The 15,513-nt window shown below is 49.8% G+C and overlaps 1 protein-coding gene and 1 long non-coding RNA gene across 32 annotated transcripts in view; one reads left to right on the top strand and one right to left on the bottom strand.

Moving 5' to 3' along the window:
• Slc39a11 (solute carrier family 39 (metal ion transporter), member 11) overlaps window positions 1–15,513 on the top strand; it is a 405,350-nt gene that overhangs the window by 175,988 nt on the left and 213,849 nt on the right. For 21 of the 31 annotated variants that reach the window (XM_030246280.1, XM_011249239.3, XM_011249237.3 and 18 more), the window contains one exon: window positions 10,118–10,262. In XM_030246280.1, coding sequence (XP_030102140.1) covers window positions 10,118–10,262 — 145 coding nt within the window. The remainder of the gene's footprint in view (window positions 1–10,117; window positions 10,263–15,513) is intronic. The other 10 variants (XM_030246287.1, XM_030246286.1, XM_030246284.1 and 7 more) reach the window with 1 other exon arrangement.
• Gm51928 lies at window positions 10,393–15,445 on the bottom strand. The gene is made up of 3 exons (XR_003949795.1): window positions 15,271–15,445; window positions 14,261–14,445; window positions 10,393–10,886 (listed from the first exon to the last, which is right to left on the bottom strand). It is a non-coding gene; the product is annotated as a predicted gene, 51928 (long non-coding RNA).

The following is a 15,513-nucleotide window of genomic DNA, read 5'->3' as shown; positions in this document are numbered from 1 at the left end:
ACTTGCAGACCTCTGAGGATGTAGAAGAGACTGGGCTTTGGAGCATTTTTTTTTTTTTTTTTTTTTTTTTGTCTAGGCCCATAGGGAGCCGTCAGGTACTTGGGGACCAGGTTCTCATATCACATGGCACATTCCCCATATGCCATGGACGGCGACGGTGCTGCAGACTCCTCCCTGATGGCACAGTCCCTCTGAGCACTGCAGGTGCTCCCGATAAGGAGCACCATGGATCTATCATCCTGCAGTCAGGATGCTACTGGCTTGGTTTGGCTCATGGGATGGTAGCAAATTTTATTCAAGCAGATACTTGACAGCTATTTGATACTGGAGACCAGTTTCAAGTTTACCACAAGCTAACTCAGGCTCCCTGTGTGGAGGATAAGCGGTCCCACAGACAGCAGTTAGTGCGGAGCATCAGCCTGCAGACCCATGTGCCATCTTGCCTCTGGGTGAGCCACCAGATGGCTAGAAACACGAATGAGGCCCAATATACCAGTATCAGAGCCCAATGGACTGCAGAGCAGCAGTAATTGATTGTGGTTTGAAGCTAACAATTGGGGTTGAGGTTGGTTGCCTTAGCAACAGGTACCTGAAACACAGGATTTTTTTTTTTTTTTTTTTTTTTTTTGGATAGATTTAGGGAGCTGAGGTCTTCTTGTTAAATAGGTCAGGAAAAGCTTGCCTACAAGGGGCCAGAAAGGGCTCAGACTGGCTTACAGAGGTACAATTAATGGCATCAAGGATGAGGGCTGGTATTAGATGGGAGCCATCACATCATCTGTGACATAAGGGTAGAACAGAATGCAGATTTTTGTACATAGGTCCTCACATTCCTTTACACCTTTGTTGTCTTCAGGAAAGCCAAGCCACATTTTGAACTAAAGGAAAGAGCATACTGATTTGGAAAGCTTCCATACCATGCCTCTCTTGTCACCCACACCAGCAGGACACCCAGCTCTTTGGGATCAAAGGAAAGAGTCACCAGCCTAGAATGCCTCTGGGTGATGGCGACAGATCCTCTCAGAGCTGTCCCTTTGAAGAACAGTGTTGTGTTCTGGAATCTGTCTGGTGTGGTTAAATAGGCTTGATTATGAATAGTAATTGATTGGCATCTGAAACAGGAGAAGTCCTGGTCCCACCAAAGATAGCAATCGCACATTTACACGACTTCGGTATAGCCAGAAGTCAGTAATGGATGGCTTCCATGTGGGACTCGAAGCCCAGCTCATCCACAGCTGGGAAGAAACAGGGAGACAATGCCCTGAGAAATCATAGGTTTTCTGGTGGGAAGAGATCACCTGAGCAGGGAACGGGTGGGTCGGGTTTGCCAGGAGAGTGGAGTGGGACCTTTGGGGTAGAGTTCCAGGCTGCATGTCCTTGTGAGGTTCAGGCCTTATATCGATGACTGCTCACAACTCCCCAGGACAGAAATGGAGGAGTCCTGCTCTTTGTGATCGTCCAGAGAGCTGGAAGTGCACGTGAGCCCCCTCTTTCCGTCTCTGACTAACCCCACTCCTTCCTTGTGTGCCCGCATCCTCCTCCTCTGTTGGCTTGGAGATCTCATTGCATAGTTAATTCCCTGGAGTTAACTGTATGTTGGACAGTGTGAGTGGTTCCCGAAAGCTTCACTCTGGGATCTACAGTGCCTGTTTGAAGAGCCTCTCGTTCTGAGAGTGCTGGAGAACATGGAAAGTTTTGGCCAACATATGGCCAAAGCATATAGAAGTCAGGGGAGGACAGAGGGAACACGTTGGATCCACAGCAAGCTGGGTGCATCCAGGAAGGCTTCCCAGAAGAACAGAAGAGCTCAGCGCTTTCTCGCTGACTGCTCATTGGGTGTAGTCATCACTGTTGCCATAAGAATGAGGGACAAGGCTGAGTTAGAGATGTAACCATGTGCCCTGGACCAGGCTTGTACTTTACGTGTCACTAGGAACAGTGGATTGCCACACTTATCTCTATGGCCCACAGCCCCTGAGTGTGAGGTAAGCTGAGGTAAGGGGCGCATCAGTGAGAGAAATCACAGGGCCTGAGGTAGGACTGTACCCCAAGCCCGGCCTCTTCCACTCTGTGTCCCCAATTTGCTTTGAAGATGGCCGTTCCTCATCCCGAGTCAATCTGGCCCTGGGCAGAAGGCCGTGCTGGGCTCCCTTGGAGAGAAAGTCATTTATTATGTAAGCGCCATTCATATTCTAGCTGGCGATCAAAGGCGACATTTAATTTTTTTTCCATTATGTGGAATAATTTAAGATTATGTTATCAGTGTCATTTTTATGGCAATTTCTCAGACATAAAAACAGCATCAATTATTCAACGTCACCTTGTGTGTCTGGGTTAAGTGGGGATGGCGGGAGGTAGAGGCGGGGCATGGAGGAAGCTAAGCTCAGGTGAGGCTCTAGGCAGGTGGCCCTGTGGGCCCTTCCTCATCCCTGCCTGGGTTCCTGAGGACAGAGTTCCTCTTCAGGGCTCTGCTCCTGTCTCCCCTGGTATAATGTCCACAGGGAGGGGGAAGGGAACCAGTTAATTCTCTGACCTTTCTCTTGACTTCTCCCAGAGCGTTCTGAGCTTCTCATAGACCCCACTAAAGAATCTTTGCTCTAGGGGGCTGGAAAGCCCACAGAGTCCAATACCCAGGAGAAGTTAAGGAGTCCCCACTCTGAACCTCCTGAGCATGAAGGCTGGTGTATGCGAACTTGAAACGGGCAAGTCCCATGGACAGCTAACATCAGAGCCTGGCCAGCCTGTTTCTCCCTAGATCTGGTTGTTGGTAGCTTTGAGATACCCCAGCAGGGAAGCAAAGAGTACAGGTGACATGGAACACAGCAAAGGGCACCGTTGGGACCCGAGGCAGATGTGCCTGACGTCGGTCTACAGTGAGTTAGGAGGACAGCAGGGAACTTGGGGGTCTGGTACGCACTGCCATTCATGTCGCTGTGCTTTGCAGTTAGTTTGCCATTTTATCTTCTACCCGTGGGTAAAACAACACCCGAAAGGTGAAAAACGCTGGGAGTGCTGGGAAAGCCAGCAGCAAAGAATGCTGGGAATGCCAGCAGGAGCCCTGGGATGCTACTGCCTGAGGGTAATATGGCCCTCCCATAATGCTCTCTGGTGTGCCTGGTACGTGTGGGTGCCCGTGCATGCATGCACCTTCCATGGGAGTCTGACCTTACCCATCTCTCTTGCTTTAGACAGCATCTTACCATTCAGCACTGTGTGGACCTGGCTAGCGGTCCTAGGAGTGTGGGGAGGGTCTGGCCTCTGCATCCCATCTTCCTGTAGGAGTGCAGGGATCTCAGATGTGCACACTGCTGCACCCACACGTGGGTGCTGAGATCCGAACCCAGGTCATCAGGCTTATGTAGCAAGCCCTTTATCTATGGAGCTGGCCCTCTAGCCATATTGACTTAATTTGGGTGTGAGTTTGTGGGTGGTTCTGCGCTCTTTCTTCCTCACCTGGGGACAGCAAGCCACAATGAACAGAAAGTCAGCGTTTAGTTCTCCGTGTGTGCATTCTGCATCCTGAGGCCTTTTGTGTTCATGCGAGGCACATGCAGAATCACTCTCCTGCCCCCTGTCTGCCTCTCTGACCCACCTTCTTTTCATCTCATCTCTCCTTCCTCTTCTTTCTACTTCCTCTTTATTCCTTCTGAAAAAAAAAGTGCCATTCCTCTCAGCAGCTGCCTCTTTGAGGAGTGGGTGGCTTCCGTCTTGTGTATTGTGGGCCAGACACTGGCCTCAAACCACGCATGGTAAAAGTAATAATAACAACGGTAATAATTGTAATTCCACTGCACAAGCATGGAGATCCTCAATTCTGGAGCCTTAGAGGGGTGTGGCCTCCCACCCCCAGCAGCCCACTCTTGGCTTCCTGTACAGAGCTGGGTTAAGGGCCGTGGGTAGAAAGGGGGGAGGAAGGGCAGGGCAGGAGGCCGCAGGTGGGTGAGAAGGAAGCAGAGCATTTCTTTTCGCAGTTTGGGAAGGAGCTGTGTATATTTCGCGTTGCCATTTGGAAGCTGTTAGGTGATGCAGCAAGACTGAGCTGTCCAAAGCCCTTGTGGCGGCAGGAAGGAAGGTGACTCACTCAGCTAGGCACACGCAGGACTGAGGCAGAAAGTCAGGAACAGCTGGCACCAGTCACGTGTGTGTCCCAGAGAGATGTATGCCCCTTTGCCCATCTTGTGGGGCTGCCGGGTTTCAAGGAGGGAGTGTGAATGGAAAATCACTGGAGGTTAGAGTTAGTGAGTCCTGGAAGAGAAGCCTGCCACATCAAGGTAGTTACCACAGCACGAGAAAGACATGTTACCTGCTGCACAGGCTGAGGCTGTGTTTACCAAGGGCATCTGTGTACAGAACCCTGTCACCATCTCACCTGGACACCAGATGTGCAGCAAGACAGGGATTCCCCAGAACAGCAGTGCTGTCATCTCATGTCAAGAGCCACCTTAAGCCAGAAGAGAGCCTGTGGTGCTCGCCATTCTCTGTATGTGGCTGATCTCATCTAACCCTAGGCAGTGTTTCATTCTTCATGTATCTGCATCACATTCACACCCCCTCTACCCCACCCCTGTTCTTACAGTGACAGGCATATCTGAGCTGTGGTCAGTGTGCTGCTCTAGTAGATTTAAGGCCTCAGGCTTCTGAGGGGTCAACGTGTGACCGAGCGTGTGGGTGGTTGAGGGTGGTGGGTAGGCATGGACACAGCTAAGATACCCTGGCGCTGTTCCATCTATCCTCTTGGTGGTAGAGATGGTTCTGTGCTTAAGAACACTTGATGCTCTTGCAGAGGACCTAGGTTCAGTTCCCAGCAGCACATAGTGGCTCACAGTTATCCATAACTCCGGTTCCAGGAGAGCGTGTGCCCTCTTCTGACCTCTGTGGGAGCCAGCATTCAGGTGTCACACAAACGTAGATACATGCAGGCACACATGGAAAATAAGAAAAATAACGTCTGGGGGCGGGGCTCAGTTTAATTAAAAAAATGTTTACTTGGTTTTGTGTGACTGAGAGAGATATATTGAGAGAGACAGAGAGATAGACATACAGAGAGAGAGAGAGAGACAGAGAGAGAAAGAGAGAGAGAGAGCGTGAGCGCACAGGGCTGCACATGCAAAGGGAACTGCATGGAGGAAGATTCAGGAGTCTGTTCTCTACTGTGGGATCTAGGGGTCACACTCAAGTCTTCAGGCTTGCACCTCCTAAGCCATCTTTCTGGCCCTCAAAGGGCAGTTCCTGAGTGCACTTGGGGTGGGATCTTCCCATCATCCATCCATCCCCCTGCTCCCTAACACTTGGGTAGGAAGCCATACAGCCACCGGCATCTGAGATGGAGCAGCTGAAGGGTCTGAGGGTTAAGGGGTCGTCACGATTTGTTTTCTTTTTTTTTAAAATATCACCCTCAGAGAGGCCAGTCTCCACAGTAACCCACGGAACACACACACACACACACACACACACACACACACACACACACCTCCCTGTTTAATAATGGCGAAGCTTATGCAAATCTCTGAACACACCCAGCACGAAGCCAGGAGCAAGCGTGGCTGTTACCATCGGCCGTGGTGCAGTTGTTTATGCATTTAACTCGCTTTTTATGTGGTACACGTGTGTATCTATGTGTGGGTGGAAACGCATGTGCATGTGTGAGCCTGGAGGCCAGAGGTTGATGCCTGATGCCTTTCTCCATCATCCTCTGCCTCATCTTCTCAAACCGGGACTCCTCACTGAAGCTGGAACTCCCCACTTCGCTAAGCTGATTGACCAATGGGCTCCAGGTATCCATTTGTCTCCACCTCCCCAGAGCTGGGTCACAGGCACCAGCAACGTGCCTGGCTCTCATATGGATGTTCGGGATCCAAACTCTCGCTCCTTATGCTTCCACAACAAACACCTTACCCGCTGAGCCACGCTGCCAGTCCCTTTTTCCAACCATCGTCACCACTGGGGTCTGCAGTTGTTCAATCGGTCATTGATTGGCCTGTTGGTCTCTCAAAGGAGAAGGGGCAGGTCGTGCAGCTGTGGGGATTGGCTCTTTTCATATCCCAAGGAGCTGCATTGCTGGTAGACAGCTGATGCTTAATTAAAAATGTATTGAGTCGTGAGGGCAGGCAGCCATCCTAGAGAAAGTGACAGAATTCTTTTCTTGGTAGTAACAAGAGCTCAGAGTTCCCAGTGTTAATTTGTAATCTCGGGGAGAGCTGAGGGCACAGGCAGCCTGAGTTTTTCAAAAGCAGGGCTTCTCCACATTAGGGATGTTGTCATTTATTGTTGTTTGCTCGGAGGCTGTCCCGTACATGATAGGGTATTGAGGAGCATCAGAAGAACTGCCCACGCTCACTGGAACGGCCAAAGATGCTTAGTTCTCAGTGTTCTGAGGTCTGGGGAGGGGAGACTAAAATCACCCTGTTAACTCCCACTGTCCTCAATCAGCCGGACTGACTCCAGGCTGTGCCTTGCTGAGGAGGGGCATCAGCTGGCTGAGTAGGTTGGTCCACATGAAGGCAGGGGCCTCTATCTTCCTCCCAGTTCTTCCTCAAGAGAAGCCCGCCGTCCCCCTTTCCGGGTTGAGGCACATCTCTTACCGCGGCGGTGATCTGTCAGATACCAGCGGGAGATGGAGAATTAGGAATAATTAAAGCATATAAGCAAACAAAGAGCTGAGACTCTGTGGCCCACAGCTTATCACACAGACACCAGCTGTCACCCGAGAGGGGCCGAGTGGGGCCTTCTGCAGAAGTGTGGACCGGCTCGCTCAGTCTCTCCTCCACCCAGGATTCTGCCCATCTGTGGTGCCAGCCTTGACCATGATGCCAAGAGCCAGCTGCCACTCAGTGTGACAGAGGGGGGATTCCAGGGTTCAGCATAGACTAGGCTGAGGACTGTGTGGGGCTGGCTAGGCAGGAATGGGGGCTTTCCCCACTTTTCAAACAGCATAGGCGGGGCATTGGTATTCTTATTTAAAAAGTACTCCATAGAAGGTTCAATGAACGAAGAGTAAAAACACTATAGCCACATGAGAAAACAAACAAAAATAAGATGTGGGACACCCTCAAGTGTTTATGCTTAATATTTAATTGGAAAGATGACCAAATAAAATATCTGAATCTTTAGGTTTTCTTTTCTGTTTTCTTTTTCCCTTGATCATCATGGCCATAAGAAAACAAAAAGGTCTTTGTGTATATGTGTGTGTGTATGTGCATGCGTGTGTTTGTGTGTGTGTGTCTAAGGTACAGCCTGGTACACTTTTTCTGAAACTCTTTCATTAAAAAAAATTCCCCAAAGACAGCTTTAATCTGTTTACCTTTCTTGGCCGCTGGGACAGCCATTCTGTCAACTGCTGCCCACTGCTGTGACCTCCCCACTGTGGTGGACTGAAAGCCTCGGACACCGGGAGACAAAAATTCTTCCTCCCCCTTTGGTCTTCTGCCACGGGTCTTGGTGATGGCGACACAGAGTAACAAATGCAGAAAATTGATACCAGGACTGGGAGATTGGTGTGACTAACCCTGATTATACATCTCTCAAGCCTTTGAAACTGGCGTGTGGGAACAATTTGAATGTATTCAGAGATGTGGGTTGTGGATGCCCTAGAAGCTGTAGGCAGTGCTTAATGGATGATTCTGCTGGCAGCTCAGGAGACCAGAATTCCACAAGGAACTCAGGCAGTAAAGAATGGGCTCCTCGTTTTCCTGTGGGGGAGAAGCGCTCTGCGGAGAGTTGGGTTCTTCATATTATAACCCAGCAGAGACACGTGTCTGCATTTCACCTAGGTCTAAAACTTTGTGGGTGGCTAAATTCAAACGGGGGCTGGATAGATGGCTCAGTGGGTAAGAGTAAACGCATTACTCTTGAAGAGGACCTGAGTTTGATTCTCAGCACCCACTCACAAATACCTGTATTTCCAGCTCCCTGGGTATCTGATGCCTCTGGCCTCTGTGGACGCAAAAATGTTCAAACACACACACAAACACACACACACACACAGGGGGGGGGGAGGTGGACAGTTATTGTTTGCTGCTCTTAGCCAAGTTTATAGTGAGGATCATGAGCAGAAAAGCAGAGGAGAAGTTTGTGAAAGTGTGAAGTCTAACTAGAACAGGAGTAAGTTGTGGTCAAGAGGGGCATAGTTTGCAAAGGGATTGGTTAGGTTGAAGAGACGCCAAACACTTTACACTGAGACTACTAGATACTGGCCAGACCCTGCTCATAGCACACTCCAAAGTACAAATCCACAAACCCCTATGAAGGAGTTTCCTTGTAAATGGTGAGCACCAGGGTTTCCTGTGAGCGCCTGACTCGCCAGCAAGAACGACACCACAATAGGATCCTTCTGCACACATTTATTGGGAGAGCATTGACTGCATAGGCAGAAGACCCTGAGCCCAGAAATGGTGCTGCTTATATAGGCCTAGGAGTGACGTGTCCATACCTGATTGGTTATGCTACCAGTACCTCATTAATATGCGTCGGGCCAGGCAGTGACTCGCAAAAAGAAAAAAACCCCAAAAAACTCTTATGCACACGTGCACATTGGTTGTTTACCCATAATCATGGGCGGTGGCCAGTGGTAGCCAGCACCATCTTGTAATGGTGTTTACGGCTTCCCACAGTTTCCCACTTGCACAGGGTTATCTAGAGAATTATTTTCTCAGATTCTGCCACCCAGGCACCTGTAGCTTGGCCAGGCTCATACAGGCACAGACCACTTTTAGCTGTGGTCAAAGCTAGTCTGGTTATTTAACGTGGTAGCAGACTTGGAAATTATCCATATTATTGTTGGTTAAGCAGGCATATAGGATGCAAGACCCGCCTATAGATAATGGACTTACTGTGAGGATCTCCCAAGAAGCTGGTATGTGTGTGAATCTGTGAGAGTGGAGCCCGAACTGCAGTGGGAATATGGGGGCCGTGCTCCATCTGCAGAGGGAAGGCAAAGAAGGAAGTGGGACTAGCCAGATAGAAAGACACGTGGTGTGTGTGTATGCGGGATGCAGATGGCTTGACCATAGGGGTCAGGAGTCCAAGCCTACTGAAGCTCACACTGGGACACTGTGTGGCCTGGGCACTAGATGTTGAACTGTGAGGTCTACTGTTTTCCCTGCTGGGGTTCAGTCTGCCCTAACTATTCTCCCATTCCTCCCTTTTGAACTTGGAATCCTTACTCTGTGCTGTTGTATAGTGGAAGCGTGTGCCTTACGTTTTGATTTCCCAAGACTTCATAGCTATGAGATGTCAAGAAGCCTTAGGTGTCAGAAGAGTTTGAACTTTTGGGTGATGTTGAAACCATGACCTTGAGGACTCTCAGAGGACAGAACACATCTTGTTTTGTGAGGAGTACACAGATCCCTTTGTGCGCCAGGAGTCGAGCACTGTGGCTTAGTGTGAGGTACCTGAATGTCCTGTTGGCAAGTGGTGACCTTGTGGCGGTTGGCCTTCTCTGTTGATTGGATTCTAGTAATCTAGTATATTGGTGAGGCTTATCTGTTGGAGTGTCTGTGAGGGCATTTTTGAGAGAAGGTGAACTGGGGTGGGAAGATCCGTCCTGTATGTGGGCAGGACTATCTTTTCAGCTTAGGACTGGGTGGGATAAGTGGAGGAAAAAGAAAAAGGTGGATACATATGGGCTTGTTTCCTTTTTTTGCTTCCTGACTGCTGGGCGGCAAACCGCATCGCCCCGCCATGCCCTCTCCACCCTCATAGACTGAATCATCCAAAATATTCAGCAAAATTAGTCTTCCCTCCCTCAGGCTGTTTGTCTGGCATTGTGTCACAGTGACCAGCGGAGGCAGCTACATGTGGGATGGTTGGATGAGTGGCCCCATAGGCTTGCTTACTTAAGTCAGAATCTGAGACCGCTCTGCCAGGTATCCAACAGTGATGGACTGTGTGTGGAGGAGGTCCCAGTTGGAAGATCAGTGGCAACTTCTTAGATCTCGGGTTGTGAAACCTGCGATGCCATGTTTCCCCAAAGCTGGTCAGTGTCCTGGCGGTCCAACCCGTGAGAGCTGGGCCTTAGCAGGACATGGGTCCTTTGCCCAAACAGACTTCTGTGGGCGCTGAGGGTGGGGAATCCCAAGGACATGGAAGGGGTGTAGTGACACTTTGCTTCTTGTTTCAGGGTGCTACAGAAGACCCCCAGACAGCCCTGGCGCTGAACTTGGACCCTGCATTGATGAAGAAGTCTGATCCCAGGGACCCCACTTCGCTGCTCTTCCCGGAGAGTGAACTTTCCATCCGGATAGGTAGCACTGGGCTTCTTTCAGGCAAGCTTGCTGCTGCTGCTGCTGCTGGGCCAGAGGGTCAGGCCCGGGGCTGGTGGTAGGAGAGAAGGGGATGCCAGGCACTCTGTTCTTCCAGGCCGCTCGCCCCACCACTCACGGTGGCCTCCCCCCATGTCCTTTTCTCTCATTTGTTCATGCGAACTCTTGCCCATTGGACAAGCAAGTCCTAACAGCTTTGTTGCCTTTCCAACTTGGTGAGTGGACAGGGGCCACTCTGAATTGGATGGGGCTGAGTCAGGTTAGAAAGGATGCGCTTTGGTCCCGCCCCCTTCATCTCCCATCCCTGATGAGCCCCGAGGAGTACCCTCTTGGTTGGTGTGACTATTGACTTTCTGATTCATCTGGGGAAACAGTGCATGCATATGTCTCTCGTGTTGTTTGTGTGGAGCCGGAAGACTTTAAAGACGACAGTGGCATCTTTTCTGCTGATTTGGGGCCTCTACAAAGGAGTCAGCTAACACTTGTTAAATCTCAGAGGGGTCCAGTCTGTGCTTGCAGCCAGAGCTCAGTAGTCTTCCTTCAGATTCTACTCTGAACACATTAACCAGGAAAAGCCTTGGCAGTCTTCTCTCTGGTTGATCCTCTCTGCCTCCCACAACTTCCCAGCTGAAATGTAAGCAGGAAATACAATTCATCTAATAGGACCTTAAGCTAGAGAGGGTCAGACATCACAGCTGCCCTCTGCCGCCTGTAATGCATCTCGTTCGTACTCAGCCTATGCCAGCCAAGGCTTTGCGTCTGTTCTCTCACAGGACTGTAGGCAAGGGCTATCTTCCATCAAACTTGTCATTTTTTTCATGCCAAGTCCCGACAGCACAGGTATACGGGTCTCTTTGGGGATTCTCACTAGCAATTCTCTTTGCTCAACTCATGTGCGGATGTTACAGCCCTAACTCAGAGTGGGTGTGGGGTGCAAAAGTTGGCCTGGCTCTGCTGCCTTGTCTTTTAAGCCAAAGGAGTTGGGGGTTTCAGGGGTGGTTTGTAGCGGTGGCTGTCAATCAAACAAGGTAAAAACTGGCAAACATACACACACACACACACACACACACACACACACCCCGGGATATGGATGTATGAGCTGTGGAAGCCAGAGGACAGCCTTTGCTGTCTGTCTGTCATTCCTTAGGAACGGTTTACCTCTTTACTTACTTGTTTTGAGGGTGATCCTCTTACTGAACCGGAACTTGCCAAGTAGACTGGGCAGGCTGGCCAGAGAACCCTAGAATCTGGCCTCTCTCTCAGTCTCCCCGAATTGGGATTGCAAGCACATACCACCATGTTCAGCTTTTTACTGTAGGTTCTGGGGCTTGAACTCACAACCTCGAGGTTGCAAGGCAAACACTTTATAGATTGGGTTATCTCTAGCCCCTCAGTGGGCCTTTCCCAGGGAGCTTTGGGAGATTTCTGGCTCTTCTCAGGCTACCCTGTGTTCAGTGGTGGGTTTGTGTAGAGGGAGCTGCAGTCCCCTCCCCTGCAGCTGAACACCAGGCACAGCCAGCTACCAGGTTGCCAAGCAATCCCTGCGGTTGGTGCTAACTCTTTCGATCCAGGCCCGGATGCGGCCCTTGAAGATCGTTTACTCTCAGCCATCTCCTCTCACCTGGGTGCACCTGTGGGTGTCAGGCATCTGGGGACTCTCAAACGTGATAATGCTCATTTGCTGACTGGCTTCCTGCAGACCAAGCCTGAAGGGACACTGTTTGTGCCATCTGGATTTGTCCTTTAGCTTGCGTGCTTTAACTGGAGCAAGGAGGCCAGCTTAATGGGCATTTAGTGACAAACATCAGCCTTTAAAAAAATAATCACGACACTGCTATCATGTCCTTTAATTGGTTCAGCAGGGGGAAAAGCCAGAGAAGCCATGCCTTGGGAGGGAAGTTCAGCTGCCCTGGGTGGTTGCAGCAGCCAAGCTGGGAGAAGCATTTATTAGACACTTTGCTACGGATGGCTGTCTGTGCCTAACGCTTATAATATCAGCTATTCTCAAAGCTGGGAATATTTGGGGATGTAGCAAGGCTAAGACTTCCTTTACAATTGTTATCATTCTGTTTCTCTATCTGTTTCTCTCTCTCTGCCTCTCTCTTCCCCCTCCCTCCTTCTGTCCCCCACCTCTCACTCCCGTATTTCTCTCTCTCTCTCTTTCCATCATCCACCTACCCGTCTACCTACCTGCCCGCCATTTTTTCTTTATTCCAATTCATATGTCATGGCAAGGGTTAAAAAGAAAGAGTGGTTTTACCTACAACCCCAACTCACTTGTAGTTTAATCCCCCTACCAGGGACACAAGCGCCAGTTCCGGTTCTCGTGTGTCCTTTGTGGCTTGCTATGCTATGCTGAAGCCATGCTTGGGACGTTGCTCTGCATCTTGTGACTTCGAGCTTGATCAGATTTCGTTATCGTACGGGGCACTCTTAGATCATACCATTCTTGTTACTGACCACGACCTTGTATAATTAATTCTGGTGTTTGATTTTAGATTAGGTTAGATTACGCTCATTAATTTAGCTTAATTCTAGTGTTCTGCTTAGCTTGTCTGAGAGCTGTTTCAACAGTCTGCTGCTACACTTTTGGTGAGGAGGGAGGGACCTAGTGAACCTGGTTGGTTTCAGGGACTTCCTGGAGTTACTTTGAGTTGCTCGCTTCCTGACTTAAGGATCTTCCCTGTAGGATGACGTATTTTACTTCCCAGGAGAAAATCCTTCTGTTTCACCTTCTTGTAAACATCCTATCAGAAAATACCCCGTTGTTTCACGTTTTCTTAAGCCCTGTGTCTTAAGATATTTCCTTCCCAGATGGACCGGTTTAGAGGAAACTGCCACTCAACACAGCCCTTGTTCCTTCTTTTGTGAGGACTTGGGCCCTATGGGATTAGGGTCCAGTCTTAATGACCTCACTTAGACTGTCTCCATATAGAGTTGATCTCAGTATAAGTGGATTCTGGGCAGAGGGGAGGGATTCCCAAATTAACCCATCTGTGTGAGTTTCTTTTCTCATTGCTACAGAAACATAACAACAACAACAACAAAAGCAACAAAAAAAAGCAACTCGGGCGAGGGCTTATTTTGACTCACAGTTTGAGGGTACTGTCTGTCATGGCAAGAAAGTCATGGCTGAAGAGGCATGAAGTAGGTGCTCACACCATGTCCACAATCACTCAAGGGACAGAGGGAGTGGGAGGGAGAGGCCTGGGGCTTGGATTGCTTTTCTCCTTGTATCTCAGTCTGTGACCCTAGACCTCAGCCTTGTGCCGCCCACATTTAGGGTGGGCTTCCCCCACTCGGTTATCATCCCAGTGTAGAAATGTCATCACAGGAATGCCTACAAGTGTCTTTCCATGGCGATTCTAAATGCCACTAAGGTGACAATCAAGATTAACCATTGCACCAGTTTTTAAAGCATCTCCCCACAAGCGGGCATCAGCCGCAAGGAGTTCCACAAGACTAGGAGACATGGTCTCTCTTGGCTCCTTTGAGATTCTTTTACTGTAGTTCTAGGCCATGATGTCAGCTAGGTCTGGGTAGGCTGGTGTTGGAGAGTGCTGTTTTTCCGAGCAAAACAGATGCTAACTTCATCAGAGCAGCCCACACCTGCTTCAAGTGGTCATCTGGGGCAGGCCTGAGCACTGTTGATAGTCAGACCTGCTCAGAGGAGTAGGGAGGGTGGGTGGGCCTCATCTGAAACTTAAGCTCCACCCACATGGCCCCTCCAGCTGTTTCTATATAATCCTGTCCCAAATGTATATGACCTCAGGCCTGAAGGCTTTGTAGATTATAGACTTTGGGCAAGATTCACTAAAGGGGGGCACCCAGCCTGCAGCTCTGGGGGAGCCATATTTACATGGTTGGAGGACATTTTCCGGTGAGACTACCTTGGGATCCCCCATGCTCTTGTCATAACCCCTCACCCATTTGTACTCTGTAGATAAGCACAATAAACTAAACTCATCGCTTGTCCAGAGCGAACATCAAAGGAGTCATACCTTGGTTTCCTCGTGACTGTATCTTTGCTGGTGCTCACCCAGCCACGCACAGACTTCTTGTTTCCGAGTGAAGCCACGTTCTGAGGTTCTGGGGAGACCTGTATTCTGGCTGGAGCACCATTCCATGGGGGCACGTATGTCACCCCCTCTGCTCAACCCCATGATGGGGCTTGTGAGTGCTGTTCCTGCAAAGGTCTTGTTATGTTAGGTAGGAGGAGGGAAGAGGAGGAGGAAGAGGAGGAGGAGGAGGAAGAGGAGGAGGAGGAGGGGGAGGAGAGAGACAGAGAGAAGACAGAGAATTCGAGAGAGGGAGAGAGAATGAGAGAGAGAGAGAGAGAGAGAGAGAGAACAAGAACAGGAGATGGAGCCTGGGGAGTCTAATGCTGACAGTAATAGAATGACATTCCTTTTAATTCACCAGAGCTTTGGAGCCTGCTGCCTGCAGCTCTGCTTGAGGTATTCATGAAGTGCTTGCTACAGAGGAGTTAGGGTACTGGCTCCTTATGGAAAATTTAACATTTGCTTGGTTAGCAGGCTTCTTCATATTTACAAGAGCCTGACACGTTCATTTCAGCTCATAAGTCTATTAAACAGGGTAATGTGTTTTTAATGTGCGCTCAGGAAGCCACTGAGAAGCGGCCAGAGTCCCACTAGCCTGGTCAGGATATTCCTGCCAGGCTTTTATTACTCAGAGATTTAGAGGGGCTACTCCCAGAAACAGCCAACTCTGTGGTTTCTTGTATTGTTTTGTTTTGTTTTGTAGTCTTTGCTTGGCTTTTTCTTTTCAGCTCTTTAAACTCATAAAATACAGGGTAGCACTTCCGTTGAAGTATTTAGGATTTTTTTTTCTTTCACTGCTGGGGAAGGGGTGGCCAAGCTCAAGACCTAAGGCAGCTAAACCAGCACTGCCCCCCTGAGCTACTCCCTAGCCTCTGATCATGTGGCATCCTTAGGGGGTCCTCCCCCACTCCCATGTGTTCACTCCTAGCTCGGGTTTTTTTTCCTCTTACCGTTGTTATCTTGCCTGGGTATAAACCAGAAGCTTCTCGTGAGCCCGTAAGCCTGGAAGGAGGTTGATGCTTCTTCCTGCCTGGGAGATGGAAGGGGCTGAGGGAAGGCACCAGAGTGAGTTCTGAGCTCAGGTGAAGCTTGCAGTGGCGCCATCTGCCTTGGGCACGGTGCGGTGCGGCCCCGCCTTGAGGAAAGGAGATTGGTAGTGGAGTCGGTGATGCATGCTTCTCACTCCTCCTGGC

This window comes from Mus musculus, chromosome 11 (assembly GCF_000001635.26).
Source record: "Mus musculus strain C57BL/6J chromosome 11, GRCm38.p6 C57BL/6J".
Taxonomy (NCBI): Eukaryota; Metazoa; Chordata; class Mammalia; order Rodentia; family Muridae; genus Mus; species Mus musculus.
The sequence above is the reverse complement of the archived record's forward strand: the minus strand, read 5'-3'. Positions and strand labels throughout refer to the sequence as shown.